The sequence below is a fragment of the Orycteropus afer genome, unplaced genomic scaffold (assembly GCF_000298275.1).
Source record: "Orycteropus afer afer isolate SDZICR_OR568_19922 unplaced genomic scaffold, OryAfe1.0 scaffold00017, whole genome shotgun sequence".
NCBI classification, from domain to species: Eukaryota; Metazoa; Chordata; class Mammalia; order Tubulidentata; family Orycteropodidae; genus Orycteropus; species Orycteropus afer.
In genome coordinates, this window is record NW_006921604.1 from 10,054,402 (window position 1) to 10,078,041 (window position 23,640).

At 36.8% G+C, this 23,640-nt stretch overlaps 1 protein-coding gene across 1 annotated transcript in view; it reads left to right on the forward strand.

Moving 5' to 3' along the window:
* The window catches only part of EIF5B (eukaryotic translation initiation factor 5B), a 78,390-nt gene that overhangs the window by 30,564 nt on the left and 24,186 nt on the right, over positions 1-23,640 (forward strand). Inside the window, exons 10-13 of the mRNA XM_007959534.2 lie at positions 12,025-12,132; positions 12,322-12,432; positions 22,926-22,993; positions 23,499-23,640. Coding sequence (XP_007957725.2) covers positions 12,025-12,132; positions 12,322-12,432; positions 22,926-22,993; positions 23,499-23,640 — 429 coding nt within the window. The remainder of the gene's footprint in view (positions 1-12,024; positions 12,133-12,321; positions 12,433-22,925; positions 22,994-23,498) is intronic.

Consider the following 23,640-nt stretch of genomic DNA (forward strand, 5'->3'; position numbering starts at 1 on the left):
CTGGGCAATCTACTTCTGTAGAGTTATACCGCCTTAGAAACCCAGGGAGGCGTAGCTTATGAGTTGGATTCAACTCAACGGCAGTGAGCTTTGTTTTTTTTTTTTTTTGTTTAGTTCAGTAGATGTAATAGATTTCAGGAGAAAGTTTTCTTTAGTTCTGTCAGAATAATCTATTAAAAACTACTGTAGTTTGCTTGAGAATGCTTAACACTTTTAAAACTAAAAACAGTTTTAGCTTTTTCTTCATCTTCTGTAATTCTAATTTTTCATTTTTTTTCTTTTAATGGCTACATATCAGTGTTTGATTTTTTTTCTTCTATAAAGTCTAACTGGAAATAAATTTTCTGAATTCAAAAGTACCAAGAAGCTCAGTTGTTCTAAATTAGGGTTTTTCAACCTTGACACTGTTGACATTTTGATCAGATAATTTTTTGTGGGGGCTTTTCACTGTAGGATGTTGAACAGTGTCCATGGCTTCCACTCATTAGATGCTAATGGCATTCCCCTCTCTTCTCCAAGTTGTGACTCTGTCTGTTCCTACAATATCTGCTCAACCTGACTCCCTTGCTCTGTGTCCACTGTTTGAAGACTGAAGAAGTTTCTGTACTGTTTCCTGATTTAAAAACAAATGAAAAGGATTATTAAGCAGAAAATAGATGTTTCCCCATATCCCACTCCCCAGTTGCATTTTTTTGTTTTGTTTTTTTTAATACATTTTACTGAAACATAATTTATGTACAGTGAAATACACAAAACTAAAGTGACATGGGTCAATGCATTTTTTTTTTGCAGTGTTCCCTCCCCTCTTCTCCCACGCCTTGCAACCAAACAAAGATGGTTTCCCTCCATATATAAACCTTTCTTTGACTCTCCACAACAATGAACTAATACTATATTTGCCTTTCTGTGATTGACTTATTTCACTCAGTATAATGTCCTCCAAGTTTAACCATATTATGTGGTGTTTTGCAGACTCTACCTTATTCTTTAGTGCTGAATAGCATTCCATTGTGTGTAAGTACCATAGTTTGGTCATCTACTCTTCCGCTGATGGGGACGTAGGTTGTTTCCATCTTTTTGCTGTTGTAAATAATGCTTTGATGAACATGAGTGTGCATATATATCTGTTCCTGTCCTGGCTCTCATCTGTCTAGGATATGTACCTAGTAATCGGATTGCTGGGTCAAATGATATCTCCAATTCCAGCTTTCTGAGGAATCGCCATATTGCTTTCCACAGTGGTTGTGTCACTTCGCAGTCCCTCCAGCAGTGTAGGAAAGTCCCAATCTCTCCACATCCTCGCCAGCATTTATTTTCTGTCTCGTTGAACCTTGCCATCAGTGCTGGGGTGAGATGATATCTCATAGTTTTGATTTGCATCTTTCTTGTGGCCAGTGATTGTGAGCATCTCTTCATGTATTAGCTGGCCACCTGAATATCTTCCTTGGCTAAGTGTGTATTCATGTCTTCTGGCCATTTTTCAATTGGATTGTTAATTTCTTTGGTGTTGGAGCATTAGAATTTTCTATAAATCTTAGAGATAAGTCCCTTGCCAGGTATGTAATTATTGGCAAATATAAATTTTGTTATGTGTTTTTTCGTGGTGTCGATTTATTTGTTCCATATAATTTTCTATGCAGAGCTTGTTTTGTTTATGAATCGTGTTATCCCTTCCTTTGTTGCTATTGTTTTAGTATTTGCTAAATATTTGTGCTGGGTTTATCATTTTTCTTTGAGGTTACCCTGTGATTTATAGTTTTCTTCCCAAATTTAGAACAGTCCATCCTGTCTTGTAGTTGTCTTGACTTCCTTATCATTTAGAAATTCTGTAATGACAGTTTTTTCCCTCTTTTTGGTTTGTAGTTGTCCTCATTTGCCAATTGATGTATCTGGTTCCCTGTTTACAATCTTGTTAGCTTCTTTACTTTGGATACTTCCATAGCTGGGTTGGTTTCTGGGTTATGTCATAATATGTGTTAATGGTCAGTTGTTGGTAACTGTTGTTACTTCTCTGTCCAAAGGACTGCCTTTAGCATCTCTTGTAAGTTTGGTCTTGTTTTAACAAATTGCTTTAATTTCTGCTTTTCTGGAAATGTCCTAATTTCACCATCATATTTGAGGGACAGTTTTGCTGGGTACATAATTCTTGGCTGGAAATTTTTCTCTTTCAGGGTGTTGTATATACTGTCCCATTGTCTTCTCGCCTGCATGGTTTCTGCCAAGAAATCCGAGCTTAGTCTTACTGGTTGCCTCTTGTAGGAAACTTTTTGTTTTTCCCATGCTGCTCTCAGGATTCTTTCTTTGTCTTTGGTTTTGGTGAGTTTGATGATGATATGTCTTGGTGATTTTCTTTTGGGGTCTATCCTATTTGTGGTTCGTTGGACTTCCTGAATGGATATATTCTCATCTTTCATCACATCAGGGAAGTTCTCTTCCAACAAATCTCGGATAATTTTGTCAGTGATTTTTTTTTTCTCTTCCTGTTCTGTAATTCCAAGGACATGTAGGTTATTCCTTTTGATGGTATCCCACATGAGCCTTAGCTTTCTTCATTTTGTTTTGATCTTTTTTCTTATTGATCCCTTTCCCAAGAAGTATTCAGGTATTTGTCTTCAATCTCATTAATTCTGTCTTCCATTGCATCAATTCTGCTCCTTTGCCCTTTCAATGTGTTACCTATTTCTGACAATTTTCTATTACTCTTCTGGATTTCTATCTGTAGATTTTGTATCATTTCTGATTTTTCATTTATTTTGTCCTTTTGTTCTTGTATTTTCTTCTGAAATTCTTCTAGGGTTTTTTTCTGTGTTTTCCTTAATCTGTCTCTCAATCCTTTTAAGATACCTAAATATTCTTTTGAATTCCTTATCAGGAGTTCCACTGCTGTGTCTTCCTCAGGGATGTGTTTTGGGTCTGTATCCTGGTCCCATGTTTCTCCTGCTTTTTCTTGTGATGCTCTGTTGTCTCTGAGGCATTGTGATGTTTTTGTGTTTATATTTAATTGGCGATTGTATGTTGGAGTGACTTGCCCATGATTTCTGTTTTCTTTTTATGTTATCTACACAAACAGGGTACTGTGCTGTGCTCCTCTATTCACTAGTTGACAGCACTTACACACTCACCACCTGTCTCCTTTACTGTTGTCAGTTCTTTTATGTCCCTGCCAACCTTGGCAAACAGAGCCTATTCTTAGGTCCCTGGTATCCAAATGAGAATGCTGTCACTTTAAAATTCAAAATGGTTGCCACTTGTAAAGATTAAAAATGGCTGTACCCTTGGTCACTTTAAATATCCAGCATGGCCACTGCTTGTAAATATCCAAAATGGCCACCACTTGTAAACATTCAAAATGGCATCGCCCTTAGTCACTTAAAATGTCCAAAACGGTTGCTGCTTATAAACACTGAAAATGGCTGTACCCTCGATCACTTTAAATATCCAAAATGACTTTGCCTTCCAGACAGCAGAAAGTCAACAGCTCAGGTTGTCTCCCTCCTTGCTGTTTCCCTTCCTAGTCATAGGCCACCAGTGCAGTCGTCCCCGCAGCCCTTGGTGGCCAGGGCTGATCTTTAGGTCAATTCTTAGGTCCCAACACCACTTGGAAATACTCAGGCTGTTGGTCCTGTCAGAGTAGCTGACAGTCTGCAGCTCTGACTCTCTCTATACTCACTGTTTTCGTTCAGGTTTTTCCACTGGTTGGTGCCTAATCCACTTCTCTGTAGTTCCTTTCAAAGCTCAGGGCTCCAGGATTATCTTCTGTATCTCTGTCAATTGGATTTTCTTTTCTTTGTTGAAGATGGTCTGTGTCACTTGTCTGCCTGTTCTTCCATCTTACCGGAAGTCCGCGTGTATGAGATTTTTAAAAGTGCTTTATTAAGAATAAGTTAAATAAGTCTATAATTATATTCTTTTTTTTCTTGAAACAGTATGTTGTGAACCTCTTAACAGTTTTTAAAACAGCTTTGTTGATACATGGTTTTTATATCATAAAAATCACCTGTTATAAATGTATAATGTTTTCTTTGTATAAATATAAAGAGATGTGCAACCATTACCACAGTCCAGTTTTAAACCATATCACTCACCCTCAAATTTGTCCAAATTGCAGTTATTTCCCATCCACACTCATACCTCCAATCCCAGGCAGCTGCTAGTCTACTTTCTGTCTCTGTATATTTGACTTTTCTGGAAATTTCATATATATGGACTCATACAATATATAGTCTTTTGTGTCTGGCTTCTTCTACTTATTATAATGTTTCTTAAGGTTCATCTGTGTGGTCACATGTATTTTGATCCTTTTTATTGCCAAATAGTATTGTGTGTGAATAGGCCACATTTCTTTATACATTTACCAGTTAAAGTACCTTTGAGTTGTTTCCATTTTTTTATAGTGCCATTTATAAGCATTTGTGTATGAATCTTAGCTTTACATGTTTCATTTCTTCTGAATATATTCCTAGGAGTGAAATTACTGAATTGTATGGTAAATTTATGTTTAACTTTTTAACAAACTGCTAAACTATTTTCCAGAGTGGCTGCACAACTATAGGTTGCCACAATTGAGGGTTCCAGTTTCTCTACATAGATTCTAACACTTTTTACTGCCTGTCTTTTTGATAATAGCTATTCTGGTAGATGTGAAGTAGTATCTTATTGTGGCTTTAATTTGTATTTTCTTGAAATTGAACATCTCTTCGTGTGGTTTTTTTGCCCATTCTTATCTTCATTTGTGAACCATCTATTCATATTTTTGCCTGCTACTTTCATTGGATAATTTGTCTTTATTATTGAGTTGAAAGAGTTCTTTTCATTTTCTTAATGGTGTCTTTGAAAGATAGAAGTTTTACATTTGATAGTGTCCAGTTTATCAAATGTTTCTTTTATAGAATGTGCTATGATGTTGTATTGGAGAAATTCTTCCCTAACTCAAGGTCATATATATTTTCTTAAACTGTTTTCTTCTAAAAGTTTTACAGCTTTAACTCTTAACATTTGTGTCTATGAACCATTTTAAGGTAATTTTTATATCTGATGTGAGAAAGGGACTAAATTCATTTTTTTATGTGTGTATATCCAGTCAGTCCAGTAATTTTGGTTGAAAATCTGTCCTTTCCCCCTTTGAATTGCCTTGACATGTTTGTCAAAAATCATTTTATCAAAATGTTAGGGTTCTTCTTGGGGCTTTAAATTCTATTCTGTTCACCTCTAAATCTGTTCTAATGCCAGTACCACACTTGTCTTGATTATGCTATAGTTTTATAGTAACTTGAAATCAAGAAGTATTAATCTTTAAACTTAATTTTTCCTTTTCAAGATTGTTTTAGCTATTCTGGATTGCTTAGTTTTTCATATAAATTTTAGGATCAGCTTGCCAATTTCTGAAAAAAGCTTGCTAGGATTTTGATAGATATTATCTTGAATGTGAAAGGCTTCCAACTCATGAGTATGGATTGTCTCTCCCTCTATTTAGATCTTTAATTTCCCTCAGTAATGCTTTGTAATTCTTAGAGTATGAACCATGCAATTTGTTTATTAAATTGATATCTATTTAAATATTTTTTGATGCTATTGTGAATGGGATTATCTTCTTAATTTTATTTTTTTATTGTTCATTGATAGCATATATGAAGGTAATTAATTTTTATATTGATCTTATATCCTGCAACAATGTTTTTATTTTTTTATTCCAAAAAAATTTTTTGTGAATTTCTGAGAATTTTCTGTAAATAGGCTCATGTCATCTGTGAATAATTATACTTTTTCCATTCCGATGTGATTTGTCTCTTCTTTCCTTTTCTTGCCTGTTTACCTTGGCTAGAATAAAATAATGTTGGATAGAGCTGTTAAGAATAGACATCTTGGCTTTGTTTTCCTGATTGTTGGGGGAAAGCATTCAGATTCTCACTATTAACTAAGATGTTCTTATTGCTGTCTGGTCAATTCTAACTCATAGCAACCCCATGGTTCAAAGTAGACCACCCCAATGGGTTTCCATGGCTGTGATCATTATCATTATGGAAGCAGACTGCCACATATTTCTTCCACAGAGAGCTGATGGATTCCAACCTCTGACCTTTCAACAGAAAGCAGCCAACGACTTAACCATTACATCACCAGGGCTTCTCAACCACAGTGTTAATTGTAGGTTTTTTCATAGATGCTTTTATGAATTTGAGGGCATTCCCTTCTATTCCTAGTTTGTTGAGAGTTTGGTGTTGGATGCTTTTGTCTACAGAGAGTTTTTTCTCCTTTATTAACATATGGTATATTACATTAACTGATATTCAGATATTAAATCAACCTTTTTAATATCAACCTTTTCATTTAAAATGAACCTTTTCATTCCTGGATTAAATCCTACTTATACTAATTATGGTATATAATTGTGGTGTAGTAAATTACATAGTGTGGCTTTTCTAGCCATAAGTTTTTGTAAACTCCATGGTGGAATTTGCCATGAGCAACTGAGTAACTCCTGGTTGTTAAAGTTATCCACCTGGGGTATTTCTGTTGTGTGTAGCACCAAGTAATTTTCTGGGAAGTTTGCTCTTTCTCAGGTGTATAGAATTCTGATGTTGAGACTGGTTGGTTTGGCCACTCTGCCAGGCTCAAAAAGGAGCCCTCCTAGAGGCAGAAGGAGTCTCTCTGACTGCTGGCTGAGAAAGATATGCTGCTGAGAGAAACACGCTACTGAGAGACATGAGAGACATATGCTGCTGAGAGAGACACAAGAGACACGCACTTTTGAGAGAGACTGAGAGAGACATGCACTGCTGAGAGACTGAGAGAGACATGCACTTTTGAGAGAGACCCACATCGCTGAGAGAGACATGCACTGCTGAGAGAGACTGAGCTGAGAGACAGCAGGCTACAAGAGACTGAGTGCATTTCTGAACTTGAGTTGTAGCCTGTTTCTTCCCTAATAAACCCCATAATCTGTGAGTTCTGTGTAGCCACTGCGGTGAATTAATCGAACCCAGAAGAGAGGTGGTGGGTGCTGCAGGAGGAATGGTTGGTGTCAGGGTTGGTGAAAGGTCTGGAGGAAGGCAGCATTTCTGGCCTCACAGGGATAGGCCTTGGGCCACTGATGGTAATTCTGTCTTTCTCTTATGGGGTCAGAGGAGGTCAAAAGATGCAGCCACCTTGCTCCTTTGGCAATAATCCTCTTTATATGTTACTGGATTTGGTTTGGTGATTTTTAATTGACAATTTTGAGGTCTAGATCCATAAGGGATATTATTAATTAGTGCTTTTCTTATGATGTGTTCGGCTTTTGTATCAGGGTAATATTAGCCTCCTAGGATTGATGTTCCTTCCTCCTCTCCTGAGTTTTTGAAGGATTGTATTATTTCTCATTTTAAATGGTCAGAAATGTCAGTAGTCTTAGCCAGGTACTATCTAGTTCAGGCTAGCTGAGGCTATATCTCGTGTGGGCTTTTAGTTCTGTGGACTAGTTAGTTCTGTGAATATTTTGTTTCTTTCATCCTTTTTTGCTCCAGATGAGTAGAGACCAATAGTTGTATTTTAGATGGCTGATCACAAGCTTTTAAGAACCCAAGGATCAAAACATTATCCTTACGACCTATGTTATGCCAGTTGACTGAGTTGTCCCAAGAGACTATGTATGTTTCCAAGCCTTTTAACCCAATAAACCAGTCCCATGAAGTGTTTGGATATGTCTAGAGAATCTCTAGAACTGTGCCCCATCTGTGCTTTATTATATAAGTGCATGTATATGCAGTGTAGGCAAACGTATCATTTTTATTTTTTAAGTATTTTGCTGCACACACAATTCTTGATTGACAATTCTTTTCCTTGCAACACTTTTGAGTATTCCATCCTACTGCCTTCTGGCCTCCATTGTTTCTGATGAGAAGTCAACTATTAATCTTATTAGGGATCCTTTATATGTGATGAATGATTTTTCTCCGGTTGTGGACAGGATTTTATTTTTGACTTTGGCGTTCAGCAGTTTAACTGTGATGTATGTACCTGTGAATACTTGAGTTTATCCTACTTGGAGTTGATTGAGCTTCTTGACTATACAGATAATAGTTTTCATCAAATTTTGACAGTTCTTGGACATTATTTCTTGAAATATTCTTACTGCCTATTTCTCTCTGTCCTCTCCTTTTGGAATTCCCCTTATTTGCACATTGGTGCACTTAATTTTGTTACTCATGTTTCTAAAGGTCTATTCATTTTTCTTCCCTTTAGTTGTACCATTTTGATAATTTCTATTAATTTATCTTAAAGTTCTCTGATTCTTCTGCCAGCACTGATCTGTTGTTGAGCCACTCTAGTGAATTTTTAAATTTGTTATCAAACTGTTTAACTCCAGAATTTTTGTGTGCTTTTAAAAATAATTTGTTTTGCTTTATTAATAGTTTTTATGAGTCATTGCCATTCTACTTTCCTTCACTTCTTTAAACAAGATTTCTTTAGTTCTTTGAACATATTTATAATAGCTGCTTTTTAAGTCTTTGCTTATTCTGGGCTCCTCAGAGACAGTTTCTATTGATCACTTGTTTCCCTGTTTTAGGTCATATTTTCCTGTTACTTTTTATGCCTTGTTAAATTTTTTACTGACAAGTGGTCATTTCAGATAGTATATTTTAGCAACTCTTAATTTTGCTGGTTCCCCAAAAGAGTTGGTGGTGGTTGTTGTTGTTATATGCCATCGAGTCGGCCCCAACTCATAGCGTCCCCTCCTTCGGTTTCCGAGGCAGTATCACTACGGAAGTAGGATTGCCCAACCTTTCTTCCGAGGAGTGGCTGGTGGGTTTGAACCGCCAGCCTTCTGGTAGCAGTCAAGTGCCTTAGCCACTATGCTACCAGAGTTCCCAAAGAGTTGGTAGTTATGGCTGTTTTTTGTTTGCTTGTTTAGTGAATTGCATGGGCTAATTCAGTGAAGTCTTTGTCCTATCGTGTAGCTACTAATGTCTTTTCTCAATTTTTTTGCTTCTGTTTCTTCTTTTAATATTTTTTTTAGTTCGTAAGTCTAGTTTTAGAGGTGTTACACATATTCTAGTGGTCAGCTAATGGTTGTTTTCAGGCCAGTAAGGCTTTCATTTTTTGCCTGTGAATCTTTATATGACTTAAGGCATACAATCCAAACTTCAGAGAGTTAATTATTCTCCTGTGGTTTTAACTTTGTACACTTGCAAGGTCTTACTGAGCCAGGAACAGGTAGCTCACTGAGGACCTTTCTATCTGAGTGTACATGCAACCTTCCACGTGAGGATAGCCTTTCAGACCATGATCTCCTTATTCAATTTCTGTGTGATCTTCTAGGTTATCACATCATGGTGTTGAGACCTTATTGTAGCTGTGATTTTACCATTCCCTCTATATTTGCCATTGAAATCATGACTGTCTTTTATGACAGCCTAGGTAATGAAATGTCTCATCTCACAGTCCCTTACCAGTTCTACCCCATGGAGCTGTAGTAGTGGGAGGAGGGTGATGGACCAGCCCCTGTCTAAAATTTCTCAGACTTGCACTGGTTTTACTGAAGGTCAGTAAATTTTCTTAAAGTAAGTGTTCTCTATTATATGCCTTCGGCCAATATCCAGTCTTTAAATGGTGGTTTTTTAATATTTTGTCTAGGTTTAGCGTTGTTTTTTTCTAAAGACAGGATTTGCTAATCTCCTTATCCATCATTTAAGAAGTTCTGCCTTTTAGCATGTTTTACAGCTACTTTTTCTATTCTCTTTTATAAAAGGATCCTAATTTAATTTCATTGTTCTAAAATCTTGTTACATTTTAATTTTCTGAACTTTTATGGTAGACTTCCTGAGTCAGAATCTCCATTGTGGATAAGTATCTTTACTTACATGATTCTTATGCAGGTAGATAGGCATCCTCTCTGGGCTTTAAAAACACTCTTTATGAAATTCTCTACTAAAGAACATTAAATTGCTACTAATTTTTCACTATCTTAAACAATACTGCAATAAACAAACACAGTAGTACCTGTATATTTTTGTAGACTTGGCCTGATGTTATTTGAGGATAACTCTGTAGAGGTGAAATGTCTGAGTCAAAATCTACATACCACATTGTCCTTCAGAAAAGTGTAACACTTTAACCAAGTGTGGGAAAAGACACAAATTCATCCATTTTAAATCTTAATTAAAGTCATGAGAGTGAATTTGAGATCGTTTATAGCTAGGAAATGATTTTATAAATGACATTGCTTCAGGGTTTTGATGAAAGTCTGTTTCATTTGGATATTGTACTTATCTCATGATATTTCCATAAGTGAATTTTGTCCTTATTCACCCGTCCTCCTGTATTACTTGTAAATCATATTGTTCTGTTCATTTTCTTTCATTCTGTTCTTTTTCTTTAATCTCCTACTTAGGTGTATGTGCAAAAATGGCAAGGAAGACACATGTTCTGACCTCCTCTAATCCCACAAGAGGAGGACAGGATTACCAGCAGTAACCCAAGGCCTATTCCTGCCAGGCCAGACATGCTGCCTCCCTCCAGCCCTTTCTCCAACTGTTCCTCCCAGAGCACCCACCACCTCTCTCCTGGGTTCGATAATTCACTGCAGGGCCACACAGAGCTCACAGATTATGGGGTTTATTAGGGAAGCACCACAGGCTACAATTCTAGTTCAGGAAAAACCGTTCAGTCTCTCTCCCAGCCCACCATCCCTCGGCCAGCAGTCTCTCACAGTCTCTTTCTCAGCAGTGCTGGTCCCTCGGTGTCTCACTCAGCAATGCGTGTCTCTTGCATCTCTTTCCAAGCAACGTGTGTCTCAGGAGCCAGTGTCTCTTTCAGCAGCACGTCTTCCTCAACAAGTCAGAGAGAGTTCTGCCTCTAGGAGGCCTCCTTTTGAGCCCGGCAGGGTGGTCAAACTAGCCAGTCATAGCATCAGAACTCTAAGCACCTGAGAGAGAGTGGGCACCTCCCAGAACATTGTTTTGTGCCACTCCCAACAGAAATAGTCCAGGTGGACAACTTTAGCAATCAGGAGCTCCTCAGTTGCTCATAGCAAATCCCACCTTGGAGTTTACAAAGACTTATGGGTAGAAAAGCCACACTAAGTAATTTACTACACTGCAGTATGAAAATAGTATGGAAATGTAAATTTTGTTCATAGTTGTATAATGAAGATAGAAGTCATGGTCAAGAAGTTATAGATTGAGTTTGGTAGTCCCATGGTAATTGGAAAACAAGCATTTGAAATTGCATTTGCTTCTATGAGATTAAGTTGATAATTGCAGCACATTATTAGCTCAGCAGTTGAATGTGAAAACCCTGTTTGATCATCTTAAGTGAAATCATTAGATTGTATTAGGTCTGCTTATTTCTTAGTTTAATCATATTTTCTTAATGTCAGTTGAAGTTAGCCACATGTGAAAATAATGGCATAGTGTGCTTACGAAAATAATACTTGGGAGATTGTGGGTTGACAAAAATGTATAACGAGCATTATTTATAAGAAATACAATGTCATTGGACTTATTTGTGCATAAGCTTAATAAAAACACTCTTATTTGAGGGAATTTTTGTATCATTTGTATGCTGCTCTAAAGCATGAAATAAATTACTTTTAGTGATTTTACAATTCTTAGGTTCTAATGAATTTTTTTAATGCCGTAGAATGCTTACTTTTATATAGACTCCTACATAAATTAGAGGTTGTGCTGTATAGTAAGTTTGATGGGAAAATCTATTCATTTTGTATTCATTATATTTTGTTAAAGTAGCTTTTTACCAGAGTGTTCAGAATGTTTGAGCTGACACTTTACACAATTCTTAATTATATTTAACAGTGCTACTCTGAAATCTATACCAAACAGGTTTGTCCTTGTCCAAAGCTGCTGTGATGGAAATAGGATTTTAAAGTTTACATTGTAAAATGTAATTACATGTAGTAAGATTAACGAAGAACTTGGATGCAGGTTATGGCATTCTGTTGCCTAGGAAAATATTTAACGAACAATAATGATAATGAGAATTGGAAATAATGTTTAATTTTGTGATTTTTTTTTTTTTAACTTATAGAAACGGAGACTAGAACACAGTAAAAATGTAAATACAGAAAAGTTAAGAGCCCCTATTATCTGTGTGCTTGGACATGTGGACACAGGGAAGACAAAAATTTTGGATAAAGTAAGAAAATATTTTGTACATTGATACGGCTTTTTAATTAAGTGACTGATAGCTTATTAAAAGCTAATAAAAACCATAGCACATATAGGCATATCTGTTTAAAGCAAGTAAATTAATAATTTCTTATTACTTTTGCTTTCAAAATTTTCCATTTCAATATACAAATCTGACTTTACTGTTTTCTCAAAGCTCCGGCACACTCATGTTCAAGACGGTGAAGCAGGAGGCATCACACAACAAATTGGGGCCACTAATGTCCCCCTTGAAGCTATTAATGAACAGACTAAGATGATTAAAAATGTAAGTACACTGTATTTCATACGAGTATTTTAATGTCTAAAAATTAAGAGAGAAGCTATTTAAAACATAGGAAGAAAAGGGCATAAAAAATAGTGTAACAGAGACCCATATGCTCACCATGTAGAAATAATGTATATAAAATTTTCTTTCAGATCTTTGTTCTAAAGAAATAAAACATTAGATAGTGTAGGAAGCCTCACCTTCCATCCCTTTCTTCCATTGTTCAGAAGTTGGAGTATGTCATTCCTTCCATGTTTTAATACTTTTACCATGTATCTCCACGTTAAAAATGCTGTTTCCTCCCCCAAACTTTTTTTCCTTCTGACAAATTGATTATATTTTATGCCCCTTATTTCTTTCTACTAATTTGGAGGTCATTCATGTTATTTATATAACACCATAAGAGAAATCACATGAGATACATGTAAATCTCAGTTGATCAAACACCTTTTTAAGTGTCATACTTACTAGAAAATAGAGCCTTGATGGAATCTCAGAAGCCCTCTACTTGCCCTTTCCTAAAGCAAACCCTCTTCTTGTATCCAAGTATAACTTTTAAGGTAATCTCTACCTCTTAATTTATTAAGGATTGCAAAATGGTGATATACCAATTCTGTCATCCATCTTTTTTATTGGATTACTGCTATAGAGAAGCTTTACCTCACCTATTGATTGATAATTTTCTTATAAAGTAAGCATAAGAAAGGCAGAATAAACATCTGATTCACTCTTTTTATTTTCAGCTTTTAAATTAAAGAGTGGCCAATTTGGTTTTGTTTTACATTATTATGAACTAAAGGTATAAATTTATATACTGTATTTCAATCCATTTCAATTGTTGATGCTGAGATAGTCAAATCTTTGCTCAATAGTTGGTTTCTGAGTCTTTTTGATGTAATTTTTGTAGTCTTAGTCTTTGATTGCATCCATGTATCTGGTATAACAGGATGTCTAAGGCTCATCTTTTAAATATCCTACCCAAGGCCTGGTTAGTTTTAATGGAAAATAGTTCTCAGGGCCACAATCTCAGACACAGGCAGTGGACAGAGCTGGAAGATTAAGAGGTGAGTATGTTTGTAAAAAAATAGAACTCCTCACGTGATCATTCTGATACCTGTAATTTGCATTTAGGACTTAAGAATGTTATCTTAGCCTCTTCTTACATCTGTATCTCTTTTTTTCCCCTACATTGAGATTCCTAAGTCTGAAGGACACTGGGCTGGGGATGATAGGATTAGATTGTCACACAATTACTTGTTTGCTTTATTCTGTATCACACATACCTTCTCAGAATAGTGGTACTGAGACTGTCACCTGCATGGTTACTGAAGCAGTTTTTGAAAAGTACATATGTGTAGATGTTTCCCATTCATTCTTTCTTGGTTTTGGTTCATTTTATTTTAACAGTTATACTCTGTCAGGAGACAAACCACACAGTAATTTGAACAGGGAGATTTGGTATAAAAAATTATGAAATGGATTGCAGTAATAGTGAATTAGTTAACAGGGGAGAAAAAGAGAACAAAGATACATAAGAGTTGAGGGAAGTTAAACAAATTTGGAAAACAAAGAAAGAACAAAGTTGGAGGCAGAGAATGCTCCCGAAGGCAGGTATTCAGACTTCACTGGAGGGGTATGCTTGAAGCTCACTGTATTTCAGAAAAGTACTCTGGGTTGTCCTGGGCCAGAGCTGGTCCACAGTCCCAGGCTAATGCTGCACAAAACCAACCATATATGAGGATGCTGACAAAACTGTCCAGAAAGCTGTCCTAGGGGTTGCTGACTTGCTTCTGGAAAGCCAGCTGGATTCCTAGAAAGCTGTTGGGAATTGGGAGGTTGCTATTGATTGACTTGGAAGCTATTGTTAAGAAATCAGATAGAAGTGAGCTGGGACACCTGCAGAACTTGTTGGTAGCATTGCCTTGAATTTGAACTTGGTAATGCTTCTGATAGGAGCCCTGGTGGGGCAATGGATAAGCACTTGGCTGCTGATAGGTCAGCAGTTTGAACCCACCAGCCACCCTAAACCTACCCACTGCTCCAAGGAAGAAAGACATAGCAATCTACTTCTGTAAAGATTACAGCCTTGGAAACCCTGTGGAATAGTTCTACTCTCTCCTATAGGGATTTCTGTAAGCTGGAATTGACTTAAAAATAATGAGGTTTTGAGTTTAATGCTGCTGAATTTTGCTTCAAAATGCTTTGATTAGAGGTGGTACTTACTGCAGAAAGATCGCTCTTCCATTGTGAAAAGATTTACTAGGGGAGGCTAGGGAGATGCTCATCACCAGGGCCACTGACAGTGTAGGAACTTAACACACACACACACACATACACACACACATACACATGGTGAGCTCACTAGAACCCAGAATAGAAAACCCTTTCCTCTTCCAGTGTTCCTTCAAAGCTCTCTCATGACAAAGTTTAATATTGCTCATTAGCAAGAGGAGAATTATTTATAAGGTCCAGTTCCATTATCCCAGAGGAGGTAAAAGTGATGAATTTGGAGCTGAAATTCAGTCAGTTGATAACTGACACACAGAAAATATGTTTTACATGATAGTTTCTACCTTTATTTCATATGTTGTCTTAGTTCTTCATGTAAAAAGAGTCTCTGAGCTTGTCTCTGGTTTTTATTATCTTTAAATTTGGCTTTTATAAAGTTTAGCTTCCTGAGAAAGGAATCATGGGAATGATGTTTCTTAAGGTTTTGAATATGGAAGACTTTTGTAGTATTTGTACTAGAAAGCCAGTGGCTACATGTAAAATACTGGGTCACATTTTCTTTCCTTAAGTATCTTACGTGTTATTCCAGTTATATCTGGCATAAAGTATTGCTATTCAAGTTTGGTGACAAGGTGATTTCCATTCTCTTGTAAGTAAGTCATTTACTTGTCTGTCAGTTTATCATACTGTGGTGGCTTGTGTATTGCTGTGAGGCTGGAAGCTATGCTACTGATATTTTAAATACATCATGATCACCCATGGTGGACAGGTTTCAGCAGAGCTTCCAGACTAAGACAGACTCAGAAGAAGGAAGGGGGCATCCATTTCTCAAAGCATTGACCATTGAAAACTTTATGAATAGCAGTGAAACATGGTCTGATATATTACTGGGAAACTTTATGAATAGCCCTGAAACGTTGTCTGATACAGTGCTGGAATATGAGCCCATCAGGTCGGAAGGCACTCAAAATACAACTAGGGAAGAGCTGCCTCCCCGAAGTGGAGTCGACTCTAATGACATGGATGGAGTAAAGCTTTTGAGACCTCAATTTCCTGATGTGGCGCAATTCAAAATGTGAAGAATCAGCCGCAAACATTCATTAATAATGGAATGTATGAAGTATGAATCTAGGAAAATTGGAAGTTGTCAAAAATGAAATGGAATGCCAAAAAATTGTATCCTAGGCATTGTTGTTGTTGTTGTTATGTGCCATCGAGTCGGACCCGACTCATAGCGACCCCTCCTTGGGTTTCCGAGGCAGTATCACTACGGAAGTAGATTGCCCCATCTTCTTTCCGAGAGGTGGCTGGTGAGTTTGAACCGCCAGCCTTCTGGTTAGCAGTCAGGTGCCTTAGCCACTGTGCTACCAGAGCTCCCATCCTAGGCATTAGTGAGCTGAAATGAGTGGTTTTGGCCATTTTGAATCAGACAAGCATTTGATCTACTATGTCAGGAATGACAAATTGATGAACAGCGTGACATTCATCATCACAAAGAATGTTTCAAGATCTATCCTGAAGTACAGTGCTGTCAGTGATTGGATAATATCCATATGCCTATAAGGAAGACCAATTTATACTACCTTTAATCAAATTTATGCATCAACTGCCAAAGTCAAAGACAAGGAAATTAAAGATTTTTACTAACTTCTGCAGTCTGAAATTGACTGAACATGCAATCAAGATGTATTGATTATTACTACTGATTGGAATGCGAAAGTTGAAAGCAAAGAAGAATCACCAGTAGTTGGAAAATATGGCTTTGGTGATAGAAAATGACACCAGAGACTGCATGATAGAATTTTGCAAGACCAACAACTTATTCATTGCAAATACCTTTTCAACAACATAAATAGCACCTGTACATGTGAGCTCACCAGATGGAGTATACAGGAATCAGATCGACTACATCTTTACAAAGAGGTGATGGAGAAGCTCCATATATCTTTAGCCAAAATAAGGCCAGGAGCTGACTGTGGAATGGACCTCAACTGCTCATGTGCAAGTTCAAGTTGAAGCTGAAGACAATTAAGACAAGTCCATAAGAGCCAAAATATGACTTTGATTAAATCCTAGCTGAATTTAGAGACCATCTGAAGAATAGATTTGACGCATTGACCAGCAGTGACTGAAAACCAGAGGAATTGTGGGTGGGAACACGTCAAAAACATCATCCATGAAGAAAGCAAAAGGTCATTAAAAAGACAGGAAAGGAAGAAAAAAACAAAATGAATGTCAGAAGAGACTCTGAAACTTGCTCTTGAATGGAGAGTAGCTAAAGCAAATGGAAAAAATGACAAGATAAAAGAGCTGAACAGAAGATTTCATAGAACACCTGGAGAAGACAATGTCAATTTTTATAATGAAATGTGCAAAGACCTGGAGTAAGAAAACCAAAAGGGAAGAACATACTCAGCATTTCTCAAGCTGAAAGAACTGAAAAAAAATTCAAGCCTTGAGTTGCAGTATTGAAAGATTCTATGGGCAAAATATCGAATGATGTAAGAAACAGCAAAAGAAGATGGAAGGAATATAGTCACTGTACCGAAAATTGAAATTGTCAAAGACTTCACATTGCTTAGTTATACAATTGATGCCAATGGAAGCAGCAGTCAGGACATTAAACAACGTATAGCATTGGGCAAGTCGGCTGCAAAGGACCTCTTTCAAGTGCTGAGGAGCAAAGATATCTCCTTGATGACTAAGGTGCACCTGACACAAGCCGTGATATTTTTAGTCTCCTCATATGCATGTTAGAGCTGGACAATGAATAAGGAAGACTGAAGAAGAGTTGATGCTTTTGAGTTGTGGTGCTGGCAAAGAATACTGAAAGTACCATGGACTGCTAAAAGAACTAACAGATCTGTCCTGGAGGAAGTGCAGCCAGAATGAATGCTCCTTGGAAGCGAGAATGGCCAGACTTCATCTCACCTACTTTGGTCATGTCAGAAAGGACCATTCCCTGGAGAAGGATGTCATGCTTGGTAAGGTGGAGGGTCAACGAAAGAGGGGAAGGCCTTCAATGAGATGGATTGACACAGTGGCTGTGACAGTGGGCTCAAGTATAGCAAGGATCATGGAGCTGGTGTGGGATCGGGCGGTGTTTCGTTCTGCTGTGCATAGGGGTCTCTGTGAGTCAGAAACAACTCGATGGCATGTAACAAAATATGCATGTGAGAGCTGGACAATGAATAAGGAAGACTGAAGAAGAGGTGATGCTTTTGAGTTGTGGTGGTGGCAAAGAATGCTGAAAGTACCATGTACTACTGGCAGGAGAACTAACAAATCTGTCCTGGAAGAAGTACAGCCAGAATGCTGTTTGGAAGGGAGAATGGCCAGACTTCATCTCACCTACTTCAGTTATGTTGTCAGAAGGGCCAATTCCCTGGAGGGGGATTTCATGGTTGGTAAAGTGGAGGGTCATCGAAAGTGGGGAAAGCCCTTTAATGATATGGATTGATACAGTGGCTGCAACGATGGGCTCAGATATACCAAGGATTGTGAGGTTGGTGCAGGACCAGGCAGTATTTTGAATCCGTGATGACTTGATGGTACCTAACAACAGCAACATAAGTCATTTGGTCGTTTTGCATTTTACTTTTGCTTGTTCTAGATGAATATTCAAGTGGCATTCTATTTAAATATGTAACTTTAAGTTTTTAGAATTTGTTATTTTTCAAGGATTTTGATTACATGTTACAATCAGAGTTCTATCACAGGAGTCACTTTTCTTTCAAATCCTTTTGATCTTTTCTTTCTATTACAAACTTTCCTCCTTGCCATCTGTTATTTTTTCTGAAACAGAATCAGTTGTGTTTATTCACACTTGTGTTCATTCTAGTTTACTCATTTCTGAAATGATTTTTTTTTAATTTATAGTTTTTTATTCTTGTATCGTCAGATACTCTCTTCATTCTTCTCCCTTTGGAGCTCCTTTTAGAGCGTGCACCTTCATAGTCTGTCATGGTTATAAGTCCTTCTTTTACTACTTAAGTGATTTTAAATGCATTTATTTCTGTTAAAGGTCTTTGGAAGTACTTTCTATTATGGATGCCTCTACATTATTAAGGATTATCGTCTTCTTTGGTTTGTAGGTTTTTAGTTGTAGTCTCATCTTCCCGCAGATGTTTTATGTTTATTTTCCTTTTCCAGCATTAGTACTGTGTGCACTGTGTTCTGGGAGTTTCTCTTTATTTGCCTTTCCAGGGCCCGTCAGCCACCCCTTGGAATTGTCACTAGCCTAGAGCTCAGTTTTCATTTTTTGCCTTGAGAGTTTGTACTATCTATGTAATTGAGTGTTAAGATTTTTAACACAAATCTTATCGCCTTTCTTCCTGAACCTAAGTTAGGAACATATTTCCATTTTGTTCTTTGTGCTGTTGGTGTTTTTATAGTTCCCCTAATACAGGAGGAGTTAACCCTTTCAGGTCCTACCTCATGCAGTTATCTCTATTTCAGCCCCTTGATTCAGATGGGCCTAAGATCATGAATTTTGTCTTGATTGAATATTGAACCAGCTTCTAGGTAGTTAGCACTTAAGGTAGAACTTAACATTTTAGTCCATTACTCTCTTAATTCCCTGTAGCATAAAATTAGATGATTCAACTTTTTTGGCTCCCAGGCTCCCTCCTCGTTTCTAGCACATGGAGATTTTCATTTTCTAGACTGTGCAAATTAACATTTATGTTGGTTGTACTTTACCTAGTGTCAGCTTTTTCTCCCACTTTGGCAGAGCATCAGGTCTCATGTTATTTTACAACATGGCTTAAAGAGCAAGGATTTTAGTAGGTCTATATCAAAGTTCTTAAGATAACCTTTATATAACAAAGAGTTGTAGAACTTTATTATTTGTATTCAAGAAACTGAACTGGAAATATTTAATTATGGTGCTCAGTAAATGTTGACATATACAGATTTGAGTACAAACTTGAAACATACCTTTGAATTATTTTGACATAGTTCAGGAGATAAAAATTTGAAAACTCATTTTTTTATTAACAAAAGTGTAGATAAGTGTAAAAATATTTTTAAATGTATTTTATTGAAATACAATTTATGTACAGTGAAATACACAAAACTAAAGTGACATGGATCTGTGTTTTTTATTTTTTGCATTGTTCCCTCCCCTCCCCTCCCACCCCGGTAACCAACAAAGAAAGTTTCCTTCCATATATAAACCTTTCCTTGACTTTTTACAGTAATGAACTAATACTGTATTTGTCCTTCCGTGATTGACTTATTTCATTCAGCATAATGTCCTCCAAATTCATCCATGTTATGCGATGTTTTGCAGATTCCACATTGTTCTTTAGTGTGTTGCATAGTATTCCACTATGTGTATGTAACATAGTTTGGTTATTCATTCTTCTGTTGATGGGCATGTAGGTTGTTTCCATCTTTTTGCTATTGTAAATAGTGCTGTGATGAATATTGGTGTGCATATATATCTGTTCTTGTTCTGGCTCTCACTTCTTTAGTATGTTGTTATGTGCCATCGAGTCGGACCCGACTCACAACGACCCGTCCTTGGGTTCCGAGATGGTATTACTACGGAAGCAGATTGCCCTACCTAGTAATGGGATTGCTGGGTCAAATGGTATTTCTAACTCCAGCTTTTTAAGGAATCCCCATCCTGCTTTCCACGGTGGTTGTATCATTTTACAGCTCCACCAGCAGTGTATGAAAGTCCCGGTCTTTCCACATCTTCATCAGCATTTGTTATTTTCTGTCTTGTTAAATATTGCCATTAGTGCTGGAGTGAGATGGTATCTCATTGTTGTTTTGAATTTTGATTTGCATCTCTGATGGCTAATGATTGTGAGCATTTCATCATGTATTTGCTGGTCACTTGAATATCCTCTTTGGTGAAGTGTCTGTTCATGTCTTCTGCCCATTTTTTAATTGGATGTTAATGTTTTTGTTATTGAGGTGTTGGAGTTTTCTGTAAATTTTAGAGATAAGTCCCTTGTCAGATATGTAGTTGCCAAATATTTTTTCCCAATCTGTAGGTTCTCTTTTTACTCTTTTGGAGAAGTCTTTGGAAGCACATAAGAATTTAATTTTTAGAAGGTCCCATTCATCTAGTTTCTTTTCAGCTGTTTGTGCATTTTGGGTAATGCTTGAAAGTCTGTTTATACCATAAATTAAAGCCCCTAAATTGGTGCCTATTTTTCCTTGAGGAACTTTATAGTTTTAGGTTTCACATTTAAGTCTTTGATCCATCTGGATTTAGTTTTCGTGTATGGTGTGAGGTACAGATTTTGTCTCATTTTTTGGCAAATGGATATCCAGGTTTGCCAGCATCATTTGTTAAAGAGACCATTTCTTCTCCATATAATCGATTTCAGCCCTTTGTCAGATATCAGCCAACTATAGGTCAATGGATCTATTTCTGGGTTCTCAGTTCTGTTCCACTGGTTCATGTGTCTGTTGTTGTACCAGTACCAGGCTGTTTTGACTACCGTGGCTATATAGTAGGTTTTGAGATCCAGGAGTGTGAGACCTACTTTGTTTTTCTTCTTCAGTAGTGCTTTGCTTATACTTTCCATATAAAATTAGTGATTGGTTTCTCTATCTCCTTAAAGAATACTGATGGGATCTGGATTGGGGTTGCATTGTATAGATTGCTTTGGGTAGTATTGACATTTTCACCATGTTCAATATTCCTATCCACAAGCATGGTGTGTTCTTCCATTTATGTAGATCTCTCATGGTTTCTTCAAGTAGTGTTTTTATTTATTTATTTTTTAATTGTGCTTTAGGTGCAAGTTTACAGAGCAGAGTTTGTTTTACATTCAACATTTCGTTTCACTCCCCAACTACCATCCCCAACCCTAACCTACTCCCCTCCATTCCTAGTAACCCCCACCCCCACCCCATGCCCCTCAGATTCCTCCATCTGAATGTTGCCCCTATGGTGCCACATGGTCAGTTGCTCCAAAGGATGCATCTCCATAGAGTATGTGGGTGCATCACCCTGGGTTGAGTGGTCTCTGTGAACATCTTAGTTACTATTGGGCTAAGAGCCAGCCCCTGGCAGTGAGTTTTATTCCAGGCCCGCAGTGTATTCCAGGACCATAGTATTGAGGGTCCTACCAGAGTCCATCCTTTTCAAGTAGTGTTTTGTAGTTTTCTTCGTACAAGTCTTTTGTGTCCCTAGTAAGATTGATTCCCAAGTATTTTAATTTTTTGGTATCTACTATAAATAGTATTGATTTCCTTATTTCTTTTTGAGCAATCTCTTTGCTAGTGTAGTGGAATCCAATTGATTTTTGTATGTTGATCTTGTATCTTGCCACTAAGCTAACTCTCTCAGTTAGTTCCAGTAGTTTTTTTGCTGAGTCTCTTGGGTTTTCTAGGTATAGGATCATATCATCAGCAAATAGGGATAGTTTGACTTCTTCCTTCCCAATTTGGATGCTTTTGATTTCCTTTTCTTGCCTTATTGTCCTGGCTAGGACTTCAATACAGTGTTGAATAGAAGTGATGATGGAGGGCATCCTTGTCTGGTTCCTGTTTGCAAGGGGAATGGTTTCAGTCTCTCTCCATTGAGAATAATTTTGGCTGTTGGTTTTGCATATGTGTCCTTTATTATGCTGGGGAATTTTCCTTTTATTCCTGTTTTGGTGAAAGTTTTTATCTGGAATGGGTATTGGATTTTAAGTAAAAATATTTTTTGTTTTTGATATGCTTAACCTGTCATTGCCTTGTAAGTTAAAGGAGAAGGTCACAGTGAGGCCTGTTGTAATGTTTGTGTTCATTTGTGTATTTTTGTCCAGAAAATCAAGTATTTTTTACGTTATTTGAATAAAGCAGGGTATAAGTTTATTATTTAACATTTTAGATCAATGTGGTACATTTTGTTTGAAATATTCTTTGGGATATTTCTGAGAGTTTATAATCACTTTAAAGTTGGACCAGATAAATTTTCCAAATATTGAGGACCTTCTCTTGAGTGTTAACCTTTCATTTGTCTCCGTTCAGATTATTGGCTCTGTTATTGTAACATTAATAATTTGCTTAAATTTACACTATAGTTTTATGACCTAAGTATAGAAGTTGTTTTCTCATTTCAGTTTTTTCCTGCAAACTTGATATTAATGAAAATATTAACAGTTATGCTTTGTTGGATGACTCACTGTTTTAAAACAGTTTATTTGGAAAAAGTAAGGGTGATATTTTTTAGGCAAAATAATTTTTTTATAAAGAAGCTTTCACTGTTTTAACTTTCATAAGCGCTGCACTTTTCTCCCATATATTTTTAGTTTGATAGAGAAAATGTGCGGATTCCAGGAATGCTGATTATTGATACTCCTGGGCATGAGTCTTTCAGGTAAGAACAAATTGAGTCTTTTATCATCAAGCAAACTTTTTTGGGTAGCAATTTGAGATCTTTGTTCTGACAGTCTTCATCTGGACTTGTTGATTTAGTAGTTTTATTTGGCTATTTGTTTTTATTAGAGGGAAGTCTTTCCTAATTTTGAAAGAACACCTCAGTGTGGAATACAGACAAATCTAATACATACCTGGTCTGTCTCCTGTGAAACCCATTACAGGTGGAATATTGCACTTTTGTGTCCTGACCATACTCCTTGGACAGGAAAATTGACAGAAATATGGGAGTAACTTCTGGAACTAACTCATTCCAGTTGATGTCAGCTCACTATGTCTTGTCAAATATGCATAAGCATTTGGCATGTTAAAGGCTTATAACGCTTTAAATATTTAATGCATATACTCTTTGTTTTGATTATAAAAAGAAATTAAAAGTGTCAATTTGAGCAAAAATATTTATTTCAAGGCTTTTTATTTGTACATTTTCTTCCTCTTTTCAACAGTAATCTGAGAAACAGAGGAAGCTCTCTTTGTGATATTGCCATTTTAGTTGTTGATATTATGCATGGTTTGGAGCCTCAGACAATTGAATCTATCAACCTTCTGAAATCTAAAAAATGCCCCTTCATTGTTGCACTCAATAAG